The sequence below is a fragment of the Pan paniscus genome, chromosome 8 (genome assembly GCF_029289425.2).
Source record: "Pan paniscus chromosome 8, NHGRI_mPanPan1-v2.0_pri, whole genome shotgun sequence".
Classification (NCBI taxonomy): domain Eukaryota; kingdom Metazoa; phylum Chordata; class Mammalia; order Primates; family Hominidae; genus Pan; species Pan paniscus.
This window is the reverse complement of record NC_073257.2, coordinates 62,028,126-62,047,009: the sequence shown is the minus strand read 5'-3', so window position 1 is coordinate 62,047,009 and position 18,884 is coordinate 62,028,126. Positions and strand designations below refer to the sequence as shown.

At 48.4% G+C, this 18,884-nt stretch overlaps 1 protein-coding gene and 1 pseudogene across 6 annotated transcripts in view; one reads left to right on the top strand and one right to left on the bottom strand.

The window, feature by feature from the left end:
* Window positions 1-376: 376 nt before the first annotated feature.
* LOC100985951 (mitogen-activated protein kinase 6-like) lies at window positions 377-5,563 on the bottom strand (annotated as a pseudogene).
* A 6,391-nt stretch (window positions 5,564-11,954) lies between these two features.
* OGDHL (oxoglutarate dehydrogenase L) overlaps window positions 11,955-18,884 on the top strand; it is a 28,571-nt gene continuing 21,641 nt past the window's right edge. For 2 of the 6 annotated variants that reach the window (XM_034930462.3, XM_055092786.2), the window contains exons 1-3: window positions 11,955-12,098; window positions 15,761-15,965; window positions 17,405-17,575. In XM_034930462.3, coding sequence (XP_034786353.1) covers window positions 15,762-15,965; window positions 17,405-17,575 — 375 coding nt within the window. In that variant the 5' untranslated portion in view covers window positions 11,955-12,098; window position 15,761. The remainder of the gene's footprint in view (window positions 12,099-15,760; window positions 15,966-17,404; window positions 17,576-18,884) is intronic. The other 4 variants (XM_034930460.3, XM_034930457.3, XM_014343700.5 and 1 more) reach the window with 3 other exon arrangements.

Below are 18,884 nucleotides of genomic sequence, written 5' to 3'. Positions count from 1 at the left end.
AATGTCTTATCATGTACAACTTTTAAACTACAATAATGATGTACCTTAATTACTTCCATGTACACAAGTCTAACTTTTTTTTAAATAAACACAATTAAACTTCTCAGAGCATTTTATAATAAAGTAATTCCTAATTAATTTTTCTTTGTAGATAGATCAAGCACCTCCAAAATACAAATTCCTATACACAGTGAGCATGTTACTTAAAATGAACACTGAAGTAAATTAAGTATGTGGACAGGCTTAGGATAAGCTGACATTATAGATTCAGCTAGGAAAGCAACAAACCATAGTGCCAAATGGAAAAAGTGTATTTACAAATACATTTTTAAAACTAAGTTAATTTTAATAATTAAATACAGAAAATATACTAAAATAAATAAGATGCGATGCATTAACACTTCACTATAAAGAATGCATACCAGAACATTTATAAACAGTGAATGAGTCTTATTAAGAATAGTTTACTACAATAAACGCTGGCTAAATAGAAGTGCATATTGTGAAGCACTATGGTGGTATATGTTTTGCCACGTACTCTTGTTACCTTGAGGTAGATAACACATGTGTACCAAATTCAGCATTCATTTTCAGTTGCTGCTGGTATCATGTGTTTTGAGAAATGTGTACAGTATGAAAAACTTGAAAATACTCATGAATGAAAAATGTCTTAGAAAAAATAGCTATTTTCATGCAATTATGTACAGTCTCACTGTGTAAATTTCAAGGCAAGGTTTGTTTCCTGTAAAACAGATCATTGTTCTATGAGAGAATGTTCTTTACCTGTCTTAGTGCATTTCTTTTCTCCTGCATTGCATTATTTTGCTCTAGTCTTTATTTTTGTGAGCAAATGACATGCCAGTTAAAATAAAAACTATCTCACATGTAGAAAAAGAAAGTCTGGATTTTAAAAGCCAAGAACTAATAAAATCCTTACTAAATGACACCATCTGATTCAAGTAAAAAATGACTTAAACACTAGTAATAAAAAAAGACAAAACACATTTCATGAAGAATACAAAGATAAATGTCTGCTGAGTGTTTTAGTTCAGAAGTTTCAGACTGCTACTGTATGTTTGATGAGGAATTTGAGAGGAAGATTTCATAGCAGAAGGTGTTAATGTGGCCTGTGTTGACTTAAGTGGTGACCCAACTGGACTGTGAAACTGCGGGATGCCTATGGACTCGAGCTGCTTTTTGTCAGGCCTCGGAGCCCAAGCTAAGCCATCATATCTTCTGTGATCAGCACGTATACATCCAGATGGCCTGAAGTAACTGAAGAATCACAAAAGAAGTGAAAATGGCCTGTTCCTGCCTTAACTGATGACATTACCTTGTGAAATTCCTTCTCCTAGCTCATCCTGGCTCAAAAGCTCCCACACTGAGCACCTTGTGACCCCCACCCCTGCCAGCCAGAGAACAACCCCCTTTGACTGTAATTTTCCTTTACCTACCCAAAACCTATAAAACAGACCCACCCCATCTCCCTTCACTGACTCTCTTTTCGGACTCAGCCCGCCTGTGCCCAGGTGAAATAAACAGCCTTGTTGCTCACACAAAGCCTGTTTGGTGGTCTCTTCACATGGACGCGACTGAAACTTGTTAAAGAGGAACTCCCCACTGTTGTTCAGAAACCTTTCCTCATTTCCTCTCTCCCCAAGCTCTTCTTCCTCTACTGGCTCAGTTTCTAGCATTTCAGTATCTTCTTTCCTGCTAAAGAACTTGTCCAAGTAACGAGTGTAAGTGTTTTCTTTCTCAACTTGTTCATCCTTCCTTACGTCACAAAACTGATTGATGAGAAAACAGTCCTCCCCACCACTCACACACTGGCTGTCCCAAGAAGATTGGTACAAGGTTTCTAACTGAGCCAGATTTGCCATTCCTTTTTCCTGTTTTTCTTAGCTTACTGACTTTGATATCAAACTTTTCAATTCTAGTTGGGACACTGAGCTATTCAAGTCATTTAATTTATCAACAACATCAGTAGGCTCATGTTGGGAACTAAGTTGAATAGTTCCTGCAATAAAGGAATCAAAATCAAATCCATGATTCTTTTCCCTTTCTTTTCCAGCCAGTTGCTGTGATGCTTCCTTTAGTGCTATCTGGCTTTAACCAATCCATTCCTTTCACATTTTGATTTGCCTTATCAGATTTTTCTTTGCTTGTTCTTTCCAATTGGAAAGATCTATAATAAGCTTGGGTTCATAGTAATGGTTCACTCTCTCTCCAAACTAAGTTATCTAAATATGATGATGACCTCGTTTTGCAGTTACAAGTATGGCTACACTCCAGATCGCAATATTTGTTTTCATGATGATCTGGGTACTGCCAGCAAGGCTCAGTAGAGTAATTGGTATCAAAAGCAGGATCCTCCAGATACTTTTCCCGATCTCCATCCAAATATTTTCAGGGGTCAACCTGTACTTCTTCTTCATCAGTGGCATCAGACAGAGCTCTTGGATCAAGCTGAACTTCATCAATATCAAAGTTGTTATGTATAGGCCAATCATTGCCAATTATATTGCCTTTTCCTTTTGAATTGTTGAACTTGTGTAAACAAGGAAGAAAACTGGCATCCAAAGGAAAGATCTTTCAAAAAGAGAGAAAAAAATAATAATTATGCTTCCACAGCAAGATGGTTTCTTGATGTTCATTGCATACGCCAAACAGGCCTGTTGAGTTTCCCTTAGATTTAAAGCTCAAAAAGCTCTACTCATATTGAGAATTAAAAAGATTGCAGTACTCATAGTTCAAGAAAGGGGCAGCAACTCTGCAGACATTTAAAGAAAACACTCAAGAAACTCAAACGGAATGAAATGATATACTATGCACTCAGATTACTGTGCTAAATGATTTAACATTTAACAAAAATGTGAATAAATATGCACACAACAGGCTTCTATGAACATTCTCCTCACAGTGCATATACATTCAGTGTTGGACTGGTCCTGAGCAGCATCATTCTAAGGTGCTGTTAAGCACTATTTCCGTTTTGCTTCTTTTCTTCCTTTGTTGCTATATATTTCAACAGGAAGCCCTGGTGGCTGTTGGTTAACAGAAGGTGTCTTTTGTTAGTGATCAGGTGGCTCCAGCTCACCACAATCACAATCAAAGCTACCGTCCATCTTACTCTGATACAATGGGACTTCTCCAACTCATTGAGAGAGTGCAGGGCCTGCAGACAGCCCCCAGCTCAGGTCTCCGGCTGTGCTGGCCGCAGTGGCGTCTCTGAGGCTCTCGCTTTGCCGCGGTAGCTGCCATGTAACCATGACCCATGAGAGAGCGCTTCTGAGATAATCTTAAGTGAAAAGGGACTCTGCAAATTGTGAAGACAGTATAACCACAACTTTGGTAAAAGTTTGAATACCATGTAAGGGAAGAAATATTGGAAGGAAAACACTAAATGATAAACTCAACTAAGGTGGTTGAGTTTAAACAGGAAAATATGAATATTCTTTCCTTTTACAATTTTTTTGTGCTTTTTAGTGTTTTTATAATGAGCATGTATTGACATTGCAATTGAAAAGAAAATCTGGACTCTAAAAAACACTCAATTAATGGGCCAGGTGCAGTGGCTCACACCTGTAATCCCAGCACTTTGGGAGGTGGATCGCTTGAGCTCAGGAGTTTGAGACCAGCCTGGGCAACATGGTGAAACCCTGTCTCTACAAAGCACACAGAAATTAGCCAGGCATGGTGGCACGTGCCTGTCCTACCAGTTACTTGGGAGGCTGAGGTGAGAGCATCACTTTAGCCCAGGAGGTGGAAGTTGCAGTGAGCCATGATCATGCCACTGCACTCCAGCCTGGGTGACAGAGTGAGACCCTGTCTCAACAACAACAAAAAAGACAACAAAAAGACACTCGGTTAAGAGACCTTACCTTCTGTCTGATTTGTTAACCATGTCAGTGTTCTTTCTTTTGTTTTATTCTTTGGTCTCTCTGTCTTCTCTGCCTATTCAGAGCTGAGGGTGCTCCCTGCACCTGCCAGAAGTCATCTGTACTCTGAAACTACTGTGAAGGCAGGGACTGCTTATGTCTCTCTACAGCAAGATCAGGTTAGTTCTCCGAGGGTAGTGAGGAAACAATTCTCTTGGCCTCAAATAAATATTAAGGCCCAACTCTGCATAAGGTGAGGCCTCCTAAGAGGTGGTAACTGTGCCCCACAGAGGCAGGGGGCCTGGAGCACACCTTCAGGGGCCATAAGACATCCTTGACTCTTCTTCCCTTACTACCCAAAGCCAAGCTGTCCCAGCCCCACTGACCCTGCCTCTGTAATGCTCTGCACGGGTCCCTCCTCCCCAGGCCTCACTGGTGAAACCTCCATTCACTGGGGTGCTTATGGGAGCTCACCAGTTCTCCACCAGCCTCCAGAATGACTTTTCTTTTCCTTCCTTCCTCCCTTCATTTTCTTTTTTTTTTCTTTTCTCCTTTTTCTCTTTTTCCTCCCTCCTTCCTCTCTTTTTCTTCCCTTCCTCCCTCCCTCTCTCCCCTTCTCCCTTTCTTTCTCCCTTTTTCTCTCTCTCTTTCTTTCTTTCCTAGGCCGCAATGCAGTGGCGAGATCTCGGCTCACTGCAACCTCCGCTTAGCGGATTCAAACAATTCTCCTGCCAGCCTCCAGAGTAGCTGGGATTACAGGCGCTCGCCACCATGCCTGGCTTTTTTTTTTTTTTTTTTTTTGAGGCGGTGTCTCACTCTGTCGTCCAGGCTGGAGTGCAGTGGCATGATCTCAGCTCATTGCAACCTCCGCCTTCCAGGTTCAAGCAATTCTCCTGCCTCAGCCTCCTGAGTAGCTGGGATTACGGGGGCACGCCACCACGCCCGGCTAATTTTTTTATTTTAGTAGAGACAGGGTTTCACCATATTGGCCAGGCTAGTTTCAAATTCTTGACCTCAAGTCATCCGCCCCCCTCAGCCTCTCAGCATGCTGGGATTACAGGTGTGACCACTGCGCCTGGTCAGAATGACTTTTCTACAAAATCTGACTGCGTCTCCTGCTGAAACCCTGAAGAGGCCCTACAGCGGTTTGAGGACTGAAACGTCAGGTAGAACGTTTGAGACCCTTGGCTGGGCCTGGCTATCTCCAAGCCCTGCCCTGGAGCACCTGATGCCGGCCACAGAGAACCCCCTTCCCTCCACCCAGTATCGCCAGACACCCCAGACCCTTGCTCGCCCTCCAGGCCTTGGTCCACAACACTCCCCTCACTCCATTATCCTTTCCCTCTCGCCCAGGAAGGCCTCCCTGATGCATCTGCCTCAGAAGCGCACGCGCAGGGGTCTCCCTGCTTCAGGGGCCGCTGGCATCTTTCCGGGCCTTCCCGGGAGAGATTCCTGCGGTGGGCGCGGGCCTGGCCCACAGGCTCAGCGTCAAGAATCGTCCTTATCCGCCGCACCTCGCACCTTCCCCAGCGGGGCGCGGCCGCGGCAGGAGGTTGAGGAGCGGAGCCCAGGACTGCCGCGCGGATCCGGCCTCCTGGAGGAGCGCGGACCGGGAGGCCCCGCGCGTCGGATCTCCTGCCAAGGTGGCCGCCCCTAGCCGGCAGGCAGTCCAGGCCCCTCCACATCCGCCCTCCCAGCCCCTCCCCGCCGCCCCAGGACACGACCCCGCGTCCCCTCGCGCGGCTTCTGTCTGCGCTCGGACAGACACCGCCGGGAAAACTTGTTCAGCGCCCAGGAATCCCCGCCCAGCCGAGGGCCTCCCAGCGCAGGGTTTCAGAGACCGATGTCGGCTGCTCCCAGCTCCCAGTTCAGCGCGCAGGCGGCGGCGTGAGCTCGCCCTGGGTCGAGAGGTGGTGACCCGGGGTGCCTGGCCACGCGGAGTCGAAACCCGGAGTGGCGACGAAGGAGACGCAGACAGAGGTGTCCTAAGAGCCGGGCTAAGCAGGCGCGGGCTCCCCGCCCCTTGGGGACTCCGCAGGAGGGCACAACCCGGCCAGGCCTGCCGGGAAGAGAGGGGCTTCCCGCCGGGGCCCTGAGGGCTGGGGCGAGGGCCGGAGCGTGCAGCCGCCTGTGAGGGGACAGGCAGGGATGCGTGGCCCTCAGCCCGAGGGCAAGCGATGGCCTGGATGCTGTTTCCTGAAGTCCAAAATCTTGGCTGTGCTCTCCTTGGGGGTTCGCTCCGAGAGGTGGGAGGCCTCAGTTGCTGCAGGGGAGGCGGCAGCAGAGGTTTACGGGGCTGAATTTGCCTCTGAATCCTGCCGCCTCCAAACGGAAACTCGAGTCCCTGCTGTCTCCATGTCCTGTCCCACCTGGACTGGGGCTGGTGGAAAGGCCGGCTGCAATGGAGCTGGAGGACAGGAGCAGATGGTTGCCCTAGGGGCTCCATCTTTCAGGGAGGAAAACCATGGGTATTCTGGAGGTTGCGGCCCAAAGGCCAAGGCGGGGAGCAGAAGAGGCCTGTGGGAGGCAGTGGTGGAAGCGCAGAGCTTGTCAGAGGGCAGCCTTGTGGAGAAGCTGACCAGCCGGGCCTAGGATCAACACCTGCTGTATCACAGGCTTATCAGAGGAGGCGCCTTCTGCACTTCGGGGCACCCACAGAAGATTTTTAGTATGATGCAGGTCTTGGATCAACTTGATATTCTTAAGGTGGTAAAATTCCCCTTTCAAAGGTTTCTTTGTCAGATAATGAAATGTTCTAAAATTGCACAGTCGGTTGCACAACTCTATGGATATGCTTAAAAAAGAATTGAATGATATATTATATACGGGTGAATTGTATGGTATGTGAATTATATCTCCATAAAGCTGAACCCAGTAACAGACCCGCACAAATGTGCTCAACTGATTTTTTGACAAAAGTGCAAAAGCAATTCAATGGGGGAAGAACAGCCTTTCAACAAATGGTACTGGGGCAATGGACCGTCCATAGGTTAAAAAAAAGAATTTCAGCCTAAATCTCACATTTTATACAAAAATTAAAGGATAATGAACCAAAATGCAAAATGTAAAACAATAAAACTTCTAGAAAAATAGGAGAAAATCTTCAGGATCTAGGGTGAGGTGAAAAAAAATCTCAGACTAAACACCAAAAACATGAGCCATAAAATGAAAAAATGATATACTGGATTTCATCAGAATTACAAATTTTTGCTCAATGCACAACCCTACTAAGAGGATGAACAGACAAGCTACAGGCCGAGAGAAAATATTTGCAAATCACGTATCTGACAAAGTCTAGCATCTAGACTATGCAAAGAGCTCTCAAACTCAACAGTAAGAAAAAAAAAGAGCGATCCAATTAGAAAAGGTCTAAAGGACATAAAGAGACATTTCTCCAAAGAGGATATACAGATTACAAACACACACATGAAAAGATGCTCATTAGCCATCAGGGAAATGCAAGTTAAAACCGCAATAAGATATCATGACATACCTATCAGGATGGGTAACACACAGCACCAAATGCTGGTGAGGATGCAGAGAAACTGTATCACCTACACATTGTTGATGGGACTGTGAAGTGGCACATCTACTCTAGAAAAGAGCAGAAGGCTTATAAAAAATGAAACATGCAACTACCATACGACCCAGCAATTGCACTCCAAGGCATTTACCCCAGAGAAATGAAGACTTATGTTCACACAAAAATCTGAACATAAATGTCCATAGCAGGTTTATTTGTAATAGCCAAAATCTGAGCACAATCCAGATGCCCTTTATGAGTGAATGGTTAAACAAACTGTGGTACATCCATACCATGGAATACTACTCAGCAATAAAAAGAGACAAATGACTGATTCACACAACAACCTGTGTGAATCTCCGAAGAACTATACTGAATGAAAAAAAGCTAATCCTAAAAGGCTACCTACCCTATAATGCCACTTACATATAACATTATTGAATGCAAAATTATAGAGATGGAGAACTGATTAATGGTTTGGAGGGGTTAAGGAGGAGGTGATGTGGGAGGGAAATAGGTGTGGCTATAGAAGAGCATTTTGAGGGATCCTTGTGGTGATAGAAATGTTTTATATAGTAGTTTGTCCTTATCCTGGGGAGATACGTTCCAAGGCCCCCATGGATGCCCAAATCCTCACATAGTATCAAACCCTATATATACCCTGTTTTTTCCTATACATAACTATGATAATTTTTTTTCTTTTTCTTTCTTTTTTTTTTTTTTTTTTTGAGATGGAGTCTCACTCTGTTGCCCAGGCTGAAATGCAGTGGCACTCTTTCAGCTCACTGCAACCTCCACCTCCTGGGTTCAAGTGATTCTCCTGCCTCAGCCTCCCGAGTAACTGGGATTGTAGGCACCCACCACCACACCCGGCTAATTTTTTGTATATTTAGTAGAGATGGGGTTTCACTATGTTGGCCAGGCTGGTCTCAAACTCCTGACCTCAGGTGATCCACTTGCTTTGGCCTCCCAAAGTGCTGGGATTACAGGTGTGAGCCACCATGCCTGGCCCATACCTATGATAAAGTTTAATTTATAAATTAGGCACAGTAAGAGATTAACAACAATAAGTAAGACTATAAAAGAAAAATTATAATAATATACTGTAATCAAAGCTATGAAAATGTGGCCAAAGCATCTATAAACAAAGTTAAGACAAGTGACAGACTGGGAGAAATGTTGCAACATTTACAACCTACAAAATATTCTTATTCAGAATATGTACAGAGTTTATGTGAATTCAAGCAAAATATAAACAACCTGATAGAAAAATGAGCAAAGTCTATCAATAGGCAATTTGTAGAAAAAGAATACAAAATAAGAAACATATAAAAAAAATATAAAAACATACAAAAAGATTTTCAGGCCGGGTGCGGTGGTTCATGCCTATAATCCCAGCACTTTGGGAGGCCAAGGCGGGCAGATCACTTGAGGTCAGGAGTTCAAGACCAGCCTAGTCAACATGCTGAAACCCTGTCTTTACTAAAAATACAAAAATTAGCTGGGCATGGTGGTGTGTGCCTATAGTCCCAGCTACTTGGAAAGCTGAGGCAGGAGAATAGCTTGAATCCAGGAGGCAGAGTTTGCAGTGAGCCAAGATCACGCCATTGCATTCCAGCCTAGGTGACAGAGCGAGACTCCACCTCAAAAAAAGAGAGATTTTCAAATTCGCTCATCAGTTTTATGCTAACTAAAACAAAATGTGATTTTTCACCTATCAGACTGGCATAAATGAAAGAAAACTGATAATAAATCTTGGCAAGGATGTAAGGGAGTGGGAACTCAAAAACACTAATGAGGAAGTATTCAGTGGAATGGTCTTACTAGATATTTATTATACATATTAAACTACAAAGAATATATATCTTTTGACCCATTGTTAAACTTAATTTAGAAATCAGGCTGGGCATGGTGGCTCACTCCCATAATCCCAGCACTCAGGAGGCCAAGGTGGGGGATCATGAGGTCAGGAGTTCAAGACCAGCCTGGCCAACATGATGAAACTCCATCTCTACTAAAAATAAAAAAATTAGCCAGGCATGGTGGTGGGAGCCTGTAATCCCAGCTACTCAGGAGGCTGAGGCAGAAGAATTGCTTGAACCTGGGAGGTGGAGGTTGCAGTGAGCTGAGATCCAGCCACTGCACTCTAGCCTTGGTGACAGAGCAAGACTCCATCTTGAAAAAAAGAAAAAAGAAAAAAGAAAGAAAGAAAGAAAGAGAAATCAACGTTACCATAGTAGTTTTCCATGTACTAAAGGGAATATATAGGAGGACTCTTTTCTTCTTCTTTTTCTGTAAATGTCAAAAGAAATGGAAATGTTCATTCAATGGGAGAGAAGGGACATACAGTCACCATACATCCCTATAATGAATACAACATACCCATGAAAAAGAATGAGGTGGTCCTACACATACTGAGTTTAAATAAAAATCTTCAAGACAAGGGAAAAAAAGAAACAAGTCGTGGAACTATATTCTAGTGTGATCCATTTCATGTTTTTATGTATATGTTTGTAGAAGCATATGGATATACATAAACAATTTTGTAAAAATGTTTGCCAAACTGGCCAGTAGTTATCTCTGGAAGGAAAAAAAAGAGGTGAGGTTGGGGCAGGTGGAAGGGGGCTTTTCACATTTTGTTCTGTATCCTTCTGTATCATTTAAGTTCTATACAACTAGAATAAATAAAAACTTCCATGTTCTCACACACACACACACACACACACACACACACACACGCCACAGGCATGGGGGAAAAAAAAAGCTGTCTGTTTCTGAAGATCTCTGCAAAGCCTACAGCCACTGCCACTAATCCTCTCAGGCTTCTGAGAATGGCAGCCACCCTCATGGGAGCGTTGATTGCCCCAAATGTTTGCTTTAATCAATGCAATTAGCAGAACACCAATTAGGCTGGAAGGCTGAAAGGCCCTGAAGCCTTTTGATTTGCAAGAGCCTTGTTCCTGCCTGCTGCTCTGTGTCAGGCTTTCCATCTTTCTTAATCGGTGACTCTAACTTGTAAACTTTTCCACTATTACCCCAAACTGCATCTTCTCCTTTTCCCTAGCTCACTGAGAAGTTCCACTGTGTCCAAGTCACTAAAGCCAGACACCTGTGAGTTATCTATGTCTCCACCCTCATATCTGGTCAACCACTAAACCCCATGGAGCTGATCCCCGTAAGTCTCTCAAATCTGGCCACCTTTCTCCGTCTCTACTGCAAGTACATTACTGCCTCTCACCCAGAATTTGAATTTTGAAAAACAGAAGAGCCTTGAAGAGACATTTCCTCTATGGCTCAGCCCTGCTTCCTGAAGTAAATTTTCAGCTTTCCTCTGATTCTGTGAGTTGCCTTATATACAACCTTCATATCAACTCGTTTTCGGCTGAAGCTAGCCAGGTCATTTTTGATGCTTGTGTCCAAAGAATTCCCAATGAACCCTGCCCTTCTGCACCAGATAAAATCTTACTCATCCTTCAGGATCCAAGTCAAGTGTCCATTTACTCACTCAGTCATTCATTCAACAAATATTTACTGAAAAATACCATGATAGTGCTGTGTTAAGTGCTGAAGATTCTTGACCACATGAATCCCTAACTGTCTCCAAATAAAGAACTTTTGGGAGACTTCAGGTGCAGAAGTTAGTTGTATTCCTTTCTTCATGGCACTCTGTCAGCAGTGATCTGGGTAATTGATTAATTACCTCATATCCACATTCCCCATCCTCCTCCCTCGACAAGCAACCATATTAATTGGTTTGATATGTATTTGAATATATTCTTGTGAAGTGCATACTGTAGTTTTGAGATTAAAATTCAAGAGTGTAAGTGTAGAAGCGGAGAAGCCAGTTGGGAGGCTGCTGCAATAATCCAGGAGAGATTTGATGGCAACTTGAACCACAGGTATGTTATGTTCCTATACAAGAAATCCCTGCATTTAAATGAGAACAAAACCCAACAGAAAGCTGGAAAAAAATACAGCAGAAAAACCCCAAACTAACAAACAACGGGAGATGCAAATGGTTGATAACGAGAGAAATACAGATTAAAACAATAACAGGACATTGCATCTGCTATTCTGATAATAATTAGAAAGTTGATCTCTATCCCAGAGAAAGTTCCACGCAGGATCCTAAGGGAATATGTATGAAGAAGTTCATTGCAGCCTTGTTTGTGGCCACGGGGTGGTGAGGACAGCCTGGGTCACCATCAGTGGGAGGATGAATGGGTAAAATGTGTATCAGATTTGGGGTAAGCACTTTTCACGCATTATCTCATCTTTTTTTCAAAACATCCCTAAGATAGTGGAACTTCATAGCATTCCCATTTTACAGACGACAAAACAAAACCTATCCTCTGCTACACACAAAGGCTGCTTGTCGTCTGGTACCTTCGTCCTAGTTTTAGGACGAGCACACGGGGTTCAGGGCCTCAGCCCCGTTCTGCGGTCTCAGAGAGGAGTCCCCCCTTCGGCCGTGGGCGACCTCGGGCCTGGGCCGCCAGCACCGTGGACAGCGCCAGGAGCGGGGCGGGGCGTCCATGGAGACGTCACGACGCGCGGAGTCTCAGGGGCGCGCGCCCGTGGGCGGCTGCGTCACGTGACCCAGGTAATTGGCACGGCGCGCGCGCACCCCTTCCGCGCAGCCCCCTGACCTGCAGCCTCCGGACTTCGCTGCAGCGCGGACCCTGCCCGCCCGCCCGGTGAGCGCGGCGGCCCGCCCCCTCCCGGTCCCTGCACCACTGCTTCTCCTGCCGTCCTGGGGACCGGCCCCACAGCTCCTCTCTCCCGGGTCCTGGGGCGCCGCTGCCCGCAGCCCTGAGTCTGGCCCCGCCGGGGGGAGGGGGAGGAGGAACAGACCGTGACCTTGGCTCTGACCTTGGCTGGCCGTGGCCTCCCCCGGGACCCCCAGCCCATCGCGCGCGTACCACCCGGCTAGTCCAGGGTCCTGCGCAGAGGAGCGGGTGCTCGCGGTGGGTTTCTCCAGCCCGAGGACTTCAGACTGCCCCGCGCCTTCCGTGGCCAGGGGAGGGCCCGGAGCTGCGAGAGCTGTGCGGGGGATGGGGAGGGTCAGCGCTGTGCATCTGGCAGGACCCATAGGCAGCTTCGGACTACCAAGGAGCCTAATAGACGGTTTTAACCGCGGTCTCCGATTACAGATGAGAAAACTGAGGCCTGAGAGAGGGCGGCATGGCCTGAGGTCGCTGCTTGCATGGGAAGCGCTTCTTCCGCCCCCAGGGAGATGTGGGAGGGGGACGGGGTAATCCCGAGGCCACAGCAGGCTGCAGTACGCATTCGCCGAACCGGAGAGACCCTTTGACGCCCCTCGGCCACCTGGCTCAAGCAGGCCCTAGCAGCCCCTCCCCAGTGTCTTGGAACAGGCCCCATCTAAATAGAATTGCGGTTTGTTGCTGAGCAAAAGCTCACCCGCTTCTCAGAAAGTGGGGTCAGAGTAGACCTGCTGCTGAGAGAATCCAGGCTCTGCTGCTGCCCAGCTTGGAGGGCCCTCTGGGGAGAACCCTTCCCGGCCTCTGTTTACTGATCTCTGCAATGGGTGCATTAGGGAGTAGTCCTCACTAGGGCACCCCAGACAGGGTTGTGTGTGTGGGAGTCTTAGTGGCCATGGTGTCGGCAGTTTTCTGGGGTTGGGTTGAGGTTCTGAGGTTGGGTTGGGGATGCTGTGTGACCTTGTCCTCAGAGAAGAGACCCCCAAGAGATACCCAGGGCAACTCTGCTGGAGTCTGGACTGGGCAGGGGGTTGCACAGGGCACCTGACTCTCACTCCTTGTTGCTGTCCTTGACTGTATGGGCAGGAACTAGTAGGGCTGGCTTGGGCTCTGGCTCTAGATACTGAGCCCTCATGCCCTGCTGGGATGCAGGTGGGGGTGGGTGGCAGGCTGCTCTCCTGCCAGGCTGGGTCAAGGTCACAGCAGTGCCCAGTGGCCAACCCAGACTGTTTAGTGTTTATAAAACAGTGTTCCTGCACCGGGCCATTCTGGACACAGCCAGACTTTGTCCCTATCTGGCCCAAACTGCCCCATTCCCCTGTGGGGGTGGGAGTGGGGCTGGCAGAGGGAGCAGCTCTGGCTCAGCTGATGGGAACTGCATCGCTAAGAGAAATCTGGCTTACATATTGACTGCAGTGATCAGGGCATAGTCGCTGGAACCCCACACAGCCCTGTCACTCACCAGCTTAGCCAGCTTAGCCTCTTGCACCTCAGTTTCTCTGTTTATAAAGTGGAACTGATAGGAGTGCCCACCCCATGGGATGTTGGGAGGATTAAATGAGCACAGTATCTGTCCTAGAATCAGTGCTCCTGACGGTGCCTATTATGTTTATTCCCATGACGATGGTCTTGATATCTAGTTTCCTTTGCCATAGACTGGGGATGATAAAGCGTCCTGGGTTGTGGATTCTTTGTGATGCTCTAGAAGATTCTCCCTGATGCTTCAGGAGCTCCTGGGCCCAGTGGCCAGCTGGGCTGGCACGACCTTCTCTTTGCCCAGGCCTCTAGGATGGTCAGAGGTGGAACAGGAGTTGGGACCCTGGCTGCCTGACCCCAGAGCTCATGCCTGGCACTTGGAGAGGTGCTGCTCCCAGAGGAGCCGGCCCCAAGTGCCCCACGCTCTAGGGCTTGGCATCACTGGCTCGTGGGCTGGGCCACATGACCCGAAGCCTCAGGGGCTGAGCATTGGGGAGGGAAACTTGGGGGCACTCAGAGGCTCCCAAGCTCACCTCCCTCCTCCCTGCAGTGGAATCTTTTTTGTTTTGAAAATTTTCTCTGTTCAGGCTTGCTGCTGGTTGCCCCAGGAGCCTGTCCTCCCTCCATTGAGGTGACATCACCCCTTTCCTCTGGCTCATGTGAGTTAGAAGGAGGGCTGTGCCCTGCCCTCTGGTGGGGCCTGACCTTTTGTGGAAAGTCCAGCCAGTGAGTTTCTGGTGACATGGTTGAGCTGATGGCAGGGGTGAGGCAGAAGGGTGCAACAGGTGTTGGCTGAGCACACCTGACCAGGAGCATTGGCTCAGGGCCTGGCCTGGGCAGTACTTGGAAGCCAGTTATACCCCAGAATGCACATTTTCTGGGGCCTGAGCTGTCCAGGGGTAGGGGACTCCTCCCGCCTGGGCGACCCCTTGTGGGGTGGTCCTTGCACTCAGCTTACAAGCTGGGCGGTCTGGGCAGGAGGGCATTAGCTGGTATTCATGGGGAGCTGCTCTATGGCAGTGGCTGTGCTGGAGCAGAGGAAGGGGTTCTGCTCACAGTTGTAGGGTGGGGAACAGAGGTCCCACTTTACACATCATGTGTAGGATGAGGTGGCAGGGGTATGGGGTGATCTGGGACCTCAGTGGGCCCTATCAACCCCTAGCCTGCCTGGATAGGGATATCTGGGGGGTTCTCCAGGATTGGCAGAGGCTCTTAGAACTCTTACCGCCTGCGGAATAGAGAAAGCCCCCATCACTGAAAGCCCAAGATTTAGATATTTTCCCTGGGAAGGCACAGGTGACAGAGTGAGGTGAGATGAGCTGCAGGGCCTGGTTCCCCCTGGTCTGGGTGGGCTTCCAGTCTGTACCTGCCTGGGCTGTTAGCTGTCTTGAGTGGCACTGGGCTGGGCCTGGGGCTGCCTTCCATTCTACTCTTCCTGCCCCTCCAGACCTTAGCCCTTCCTGCAATGAAGTGGGGCTATTGTTGGGCCTAGTGTCACCAGCCTTCTGGCTGGGCCTGGGAGAGAGGGCACTCTGGCCCAGGATTGCAGTCACAGGGAGTCACTGGTCACTTTTGGTCGCAATGACTAGAGCCACAGCCCTCCTGAGATAGTGTGCCTCTATCACCCCCGACACCTGTGCTCACTGGATGCTTTTGCCCCTGCTTTTCCCTGACCATGCACAACACACCTGACCCCTGGAGGACTGCCTGCCCTGGTTCTAGGGTGGTGGGCCTGAGACCCACTCCTTCTTGGTGGTACTCCCTGCACCTGCCCTGTGGCTCTCCGAGTGGGCTCCAGGACCTAGGTGGGTGCTCCCTGAGGCAGGGCCTGGGGAGTTCATGTCTCTGCACAGGCTTTGGGGACTATCCGGGAAGGAGTGTGGTCTGGGATGAGTGTGGCACAGCAGGGCTGGGGCTCAGGGCTGTTTGATATCTATTGATAGAGTTTACTGAGCTGGGGGCTTCCACCAGACAGTAAGCCCAGGGGGCTGGGAGAGTGTCACATTCCCAGTCTCATCACTGCCTAGCCCAGCACCATCTGCCCAGTGGGCACCATCTGCCCAGTGGGAATGACAAGTGCTGATGAGCGGACAGTGGCTTGGTAGAGCCTCTTCCTGTCTTGGTCCTGCCATTTATGCCTCTCCTTCATTGCCTGTGTCCAGAATGAGTCAGCTGAGGCTGCTGCCGTCCCGTCTTGGGGTACAGGCTGCGAGGCTCCTGGCTGCACATGACGTCCCGGTGTTTGGCTGGCGCAGCAGGTCCTCTGGGCCACCGGCCACCTTCCCAAGCAGCAAAGGTGGAGGCGGCTCCAGTTACATGGAGGAGATGTACTTCGCCTGGTTGGAAAACCCCCAGAGTGTCCACAAGGTCAGCACCCCCACCCTACCCTGGGCCACTGCAAGGGAGGGAAGCCCTCGGGGGCCGGGCTGTGGCAGGGCAGTGGGGAGAAGCAGCTTGCCTGCTGTGTGATCCTGCAGGTTTCTTTGCCTCTCAAGTCCTCAGTCATCAAAGCCTGTTGCTTTCCCTTTGCTGAATCAGCCAGTGGGTGGTGGTTTTGATTGAGAGGCCCTGGCCACGTCCTGCTCAGCCACACCTGAGCCCTGCCGTGCCCCTTTGTCGTGCTCTGCTGCCTCCATATGCTCCTTTGTATGTAATTAGGGACATACGTGTTTGTGTATGTATTGATCTGATAAAATAAACACTTGCTGATAGTAAAGAAAAAAATTAAATTAGATGGGAGGGTGAAAAGTGAAGTTGTTCTCTGACCCCTTCACCTGCAGTGGAAAGCAGTGCAGTTACATGATCCAAAGCCAGAAGGTATAAGAAATTACACAGTCAGAAAGCTCCCTCCTAATCTATCCTCCTCTGCTCAGTTCCCACTGTCCCCCAACTTAGTGTCCTCTATATCCTTTCCAAGACTTGCATTAGGTAAACTTACTGCAAATGTAACTCTGGATTTGTCTCCCTTTACGCAAAAGTAACCTGTAACACATACTATTTTGCTCCCTGCTGTTTTCGCTTGGTGATGTATCTCCAAGATCTTTCCATATCAGTACATGAAGAGCCTCACTATTCACTCTGTCCAGCTGCGTAGTATTCCATTGCATGTATGTGCCACCCCTATTCCTGCTGGTGGACATCTGGTTCATTTCTAGTCTCTGACTGTGGCGAACAGTGCTGCAGTGCATCATCTTACACCTTCATCATCTTGCACCTGCAGAGCTATCTGTAGGGTAAATTCCCCAAAGTGGAATAGTTGGGTCCAGGAGTGGCTGTGTATAATTTTGATGGGTATTGCCAAGTTGCTTTCCATGGGGATTGTACCAACTGAGTCTCCCACCAGTGCCGTATGGGAGTACACGGAGGAAAGCGCTTTTACATTGTTCTTCTGGAAAACACATGCAAATGCCTGTGTGTGTTCACATCTGCTTTTTGCTTCTACACAGAGAGTAGCAGCCATACATCCTCTTCTGCTTCATTCACTTTAAAACGTATCTTGGCAATATTCCATATCCACAATACTGAAAGCACCTTTTTAAAAGACTGTGTAATCTTCCAGATTCTAAATGTAAAATCGTTATTTAGCCAGTTTTCTATGGATAGCCATGTAGGTTGTTTTCACATTGTCAATTTTTGTAAACAGTTCTGCAGGGAACATCGTTGTATGTACATCTAGGCACCCTGGGAAGGCCCTGAGAGCTGTGGTCCTCAAGGAAGACCTGACACTCCCTGGGGCCCCAGCCTGGGCTACCCCTGAGTCTTCCCAGGCCCTGACCTGGCTGCGTTCTTGTTTCTGCCCTGCCTAGTCCTGGGACAGCTTCTTCAGGGAAGCCAGCGAGGAAGCCTTTTCTGGCTCTGCTCAGCCACGGCCCCCTTCTGTTGTCCATGAGAGCAGGTCTGCAGTCTCAAGTCGGACCAAGACCAGCAAATTGGTGGAGGACCACCTGGCTGTGCAGTCCCTGATCCGGGCCTACCAGGTGAGGGGCAGCTGAGGCACAGCCTGGGAGGCTGCACTGGCTCCTGGGGTGTGGCCAGGCACTGAAGGGAAGGGGTCTCAGCTCCAACATCATCTCCCCAGAGAGCCCTTCTCCTTGTCCTCTACTGAGCGGCACCTACTCCTCTAGCCAGTCTTTGCCACATCACCATTCAGAGCACTTACCACCTGCTTGAATTTTTTTTTGTGCATACTGACTTGTGTCCTTGTGGTCTGTTCCTTGCACACACCATGCCCCGAGTACGTGGAGGAGCACTTAGTAAGGGATCAATTCCAAAGCCTGTTGAATGAGGGGTGAGTAGATTAACCCTTGTTAATTCTGTTTTCTCCTCTAGAATGGGCATCCTGGGAGAACAGGGACTGATACAGCAGGTGCCTAATTCATGTTTATGGAATGAATGGTTCAGTAAACAATTCTCCCCCACCAGTTGCTCCTCCTGGAGACTTAGGCTCTCCCATGCTGGGCCCCTGCTCTGTCAGAGTCCCAGTGATGGTCTGTGTTTTTGGTCTTGACCAGACAGGACTAATTGGAGGACTGCTGCGGTGTTCAGGCCATAACAAGCGTAATCATTTGGAATATCTCTGGGAACTGCTGGCAGGAGGTATTCCGTCAGGGAAATGTGAGGCAGCAGCAAGCCACAGCAAGGCTAGGGTACAGGGGGGCATTAGCAAATGGAAATGATGCTTTGCCTCTGAATGAGCTGCCCAGTCTGTGGGATGGAACAGAGTTCCCTGTACACCACCCACCTGGGGATGGAAGAGGGAAGGTGAGCAGGGTTGGGTTCCCTTCTGGCCTGAGGACCCATCAATTGTGGGCCACCTAGGAGCAAACAGCAGCTATTGTGTATTGTGTCTTTCCTGGCTGGCTGAAAGAAGCAGACAGTGATCTAACCCTTGACTTCAAAAATGAAGAACAAGGATGTAAAACTGTATATTAAATACAGGGAAACGTTCAGGGTGCTGCCCGAGGGCCTTATCTTCTAAGCACAGATCTCAGCCCTTCAGTAGCTCTTTGTTCTTTGATTAACCAAGACGAGGCATTAGAGAGTTTTCCTGGCAGGGTGGCTTCTGGATTCAGGTGTGTTACTCTCTTGTGCCTGGTGTGGATGAGCTCCCACCAGGAGGGCTGCAGCCCCTTACAGGCGAGTAGCAGGCACAGCTGTGGTTAGAATCACCTGCACACTGTGCTGAAAAAAAAAAACACTGTATTATTATAAGCATTTTCAAACATATAAAAGGCAGAAGGATAGTGCAGTGAGCCCACCACCCATCAATCATGGCCAGCCTTGTTT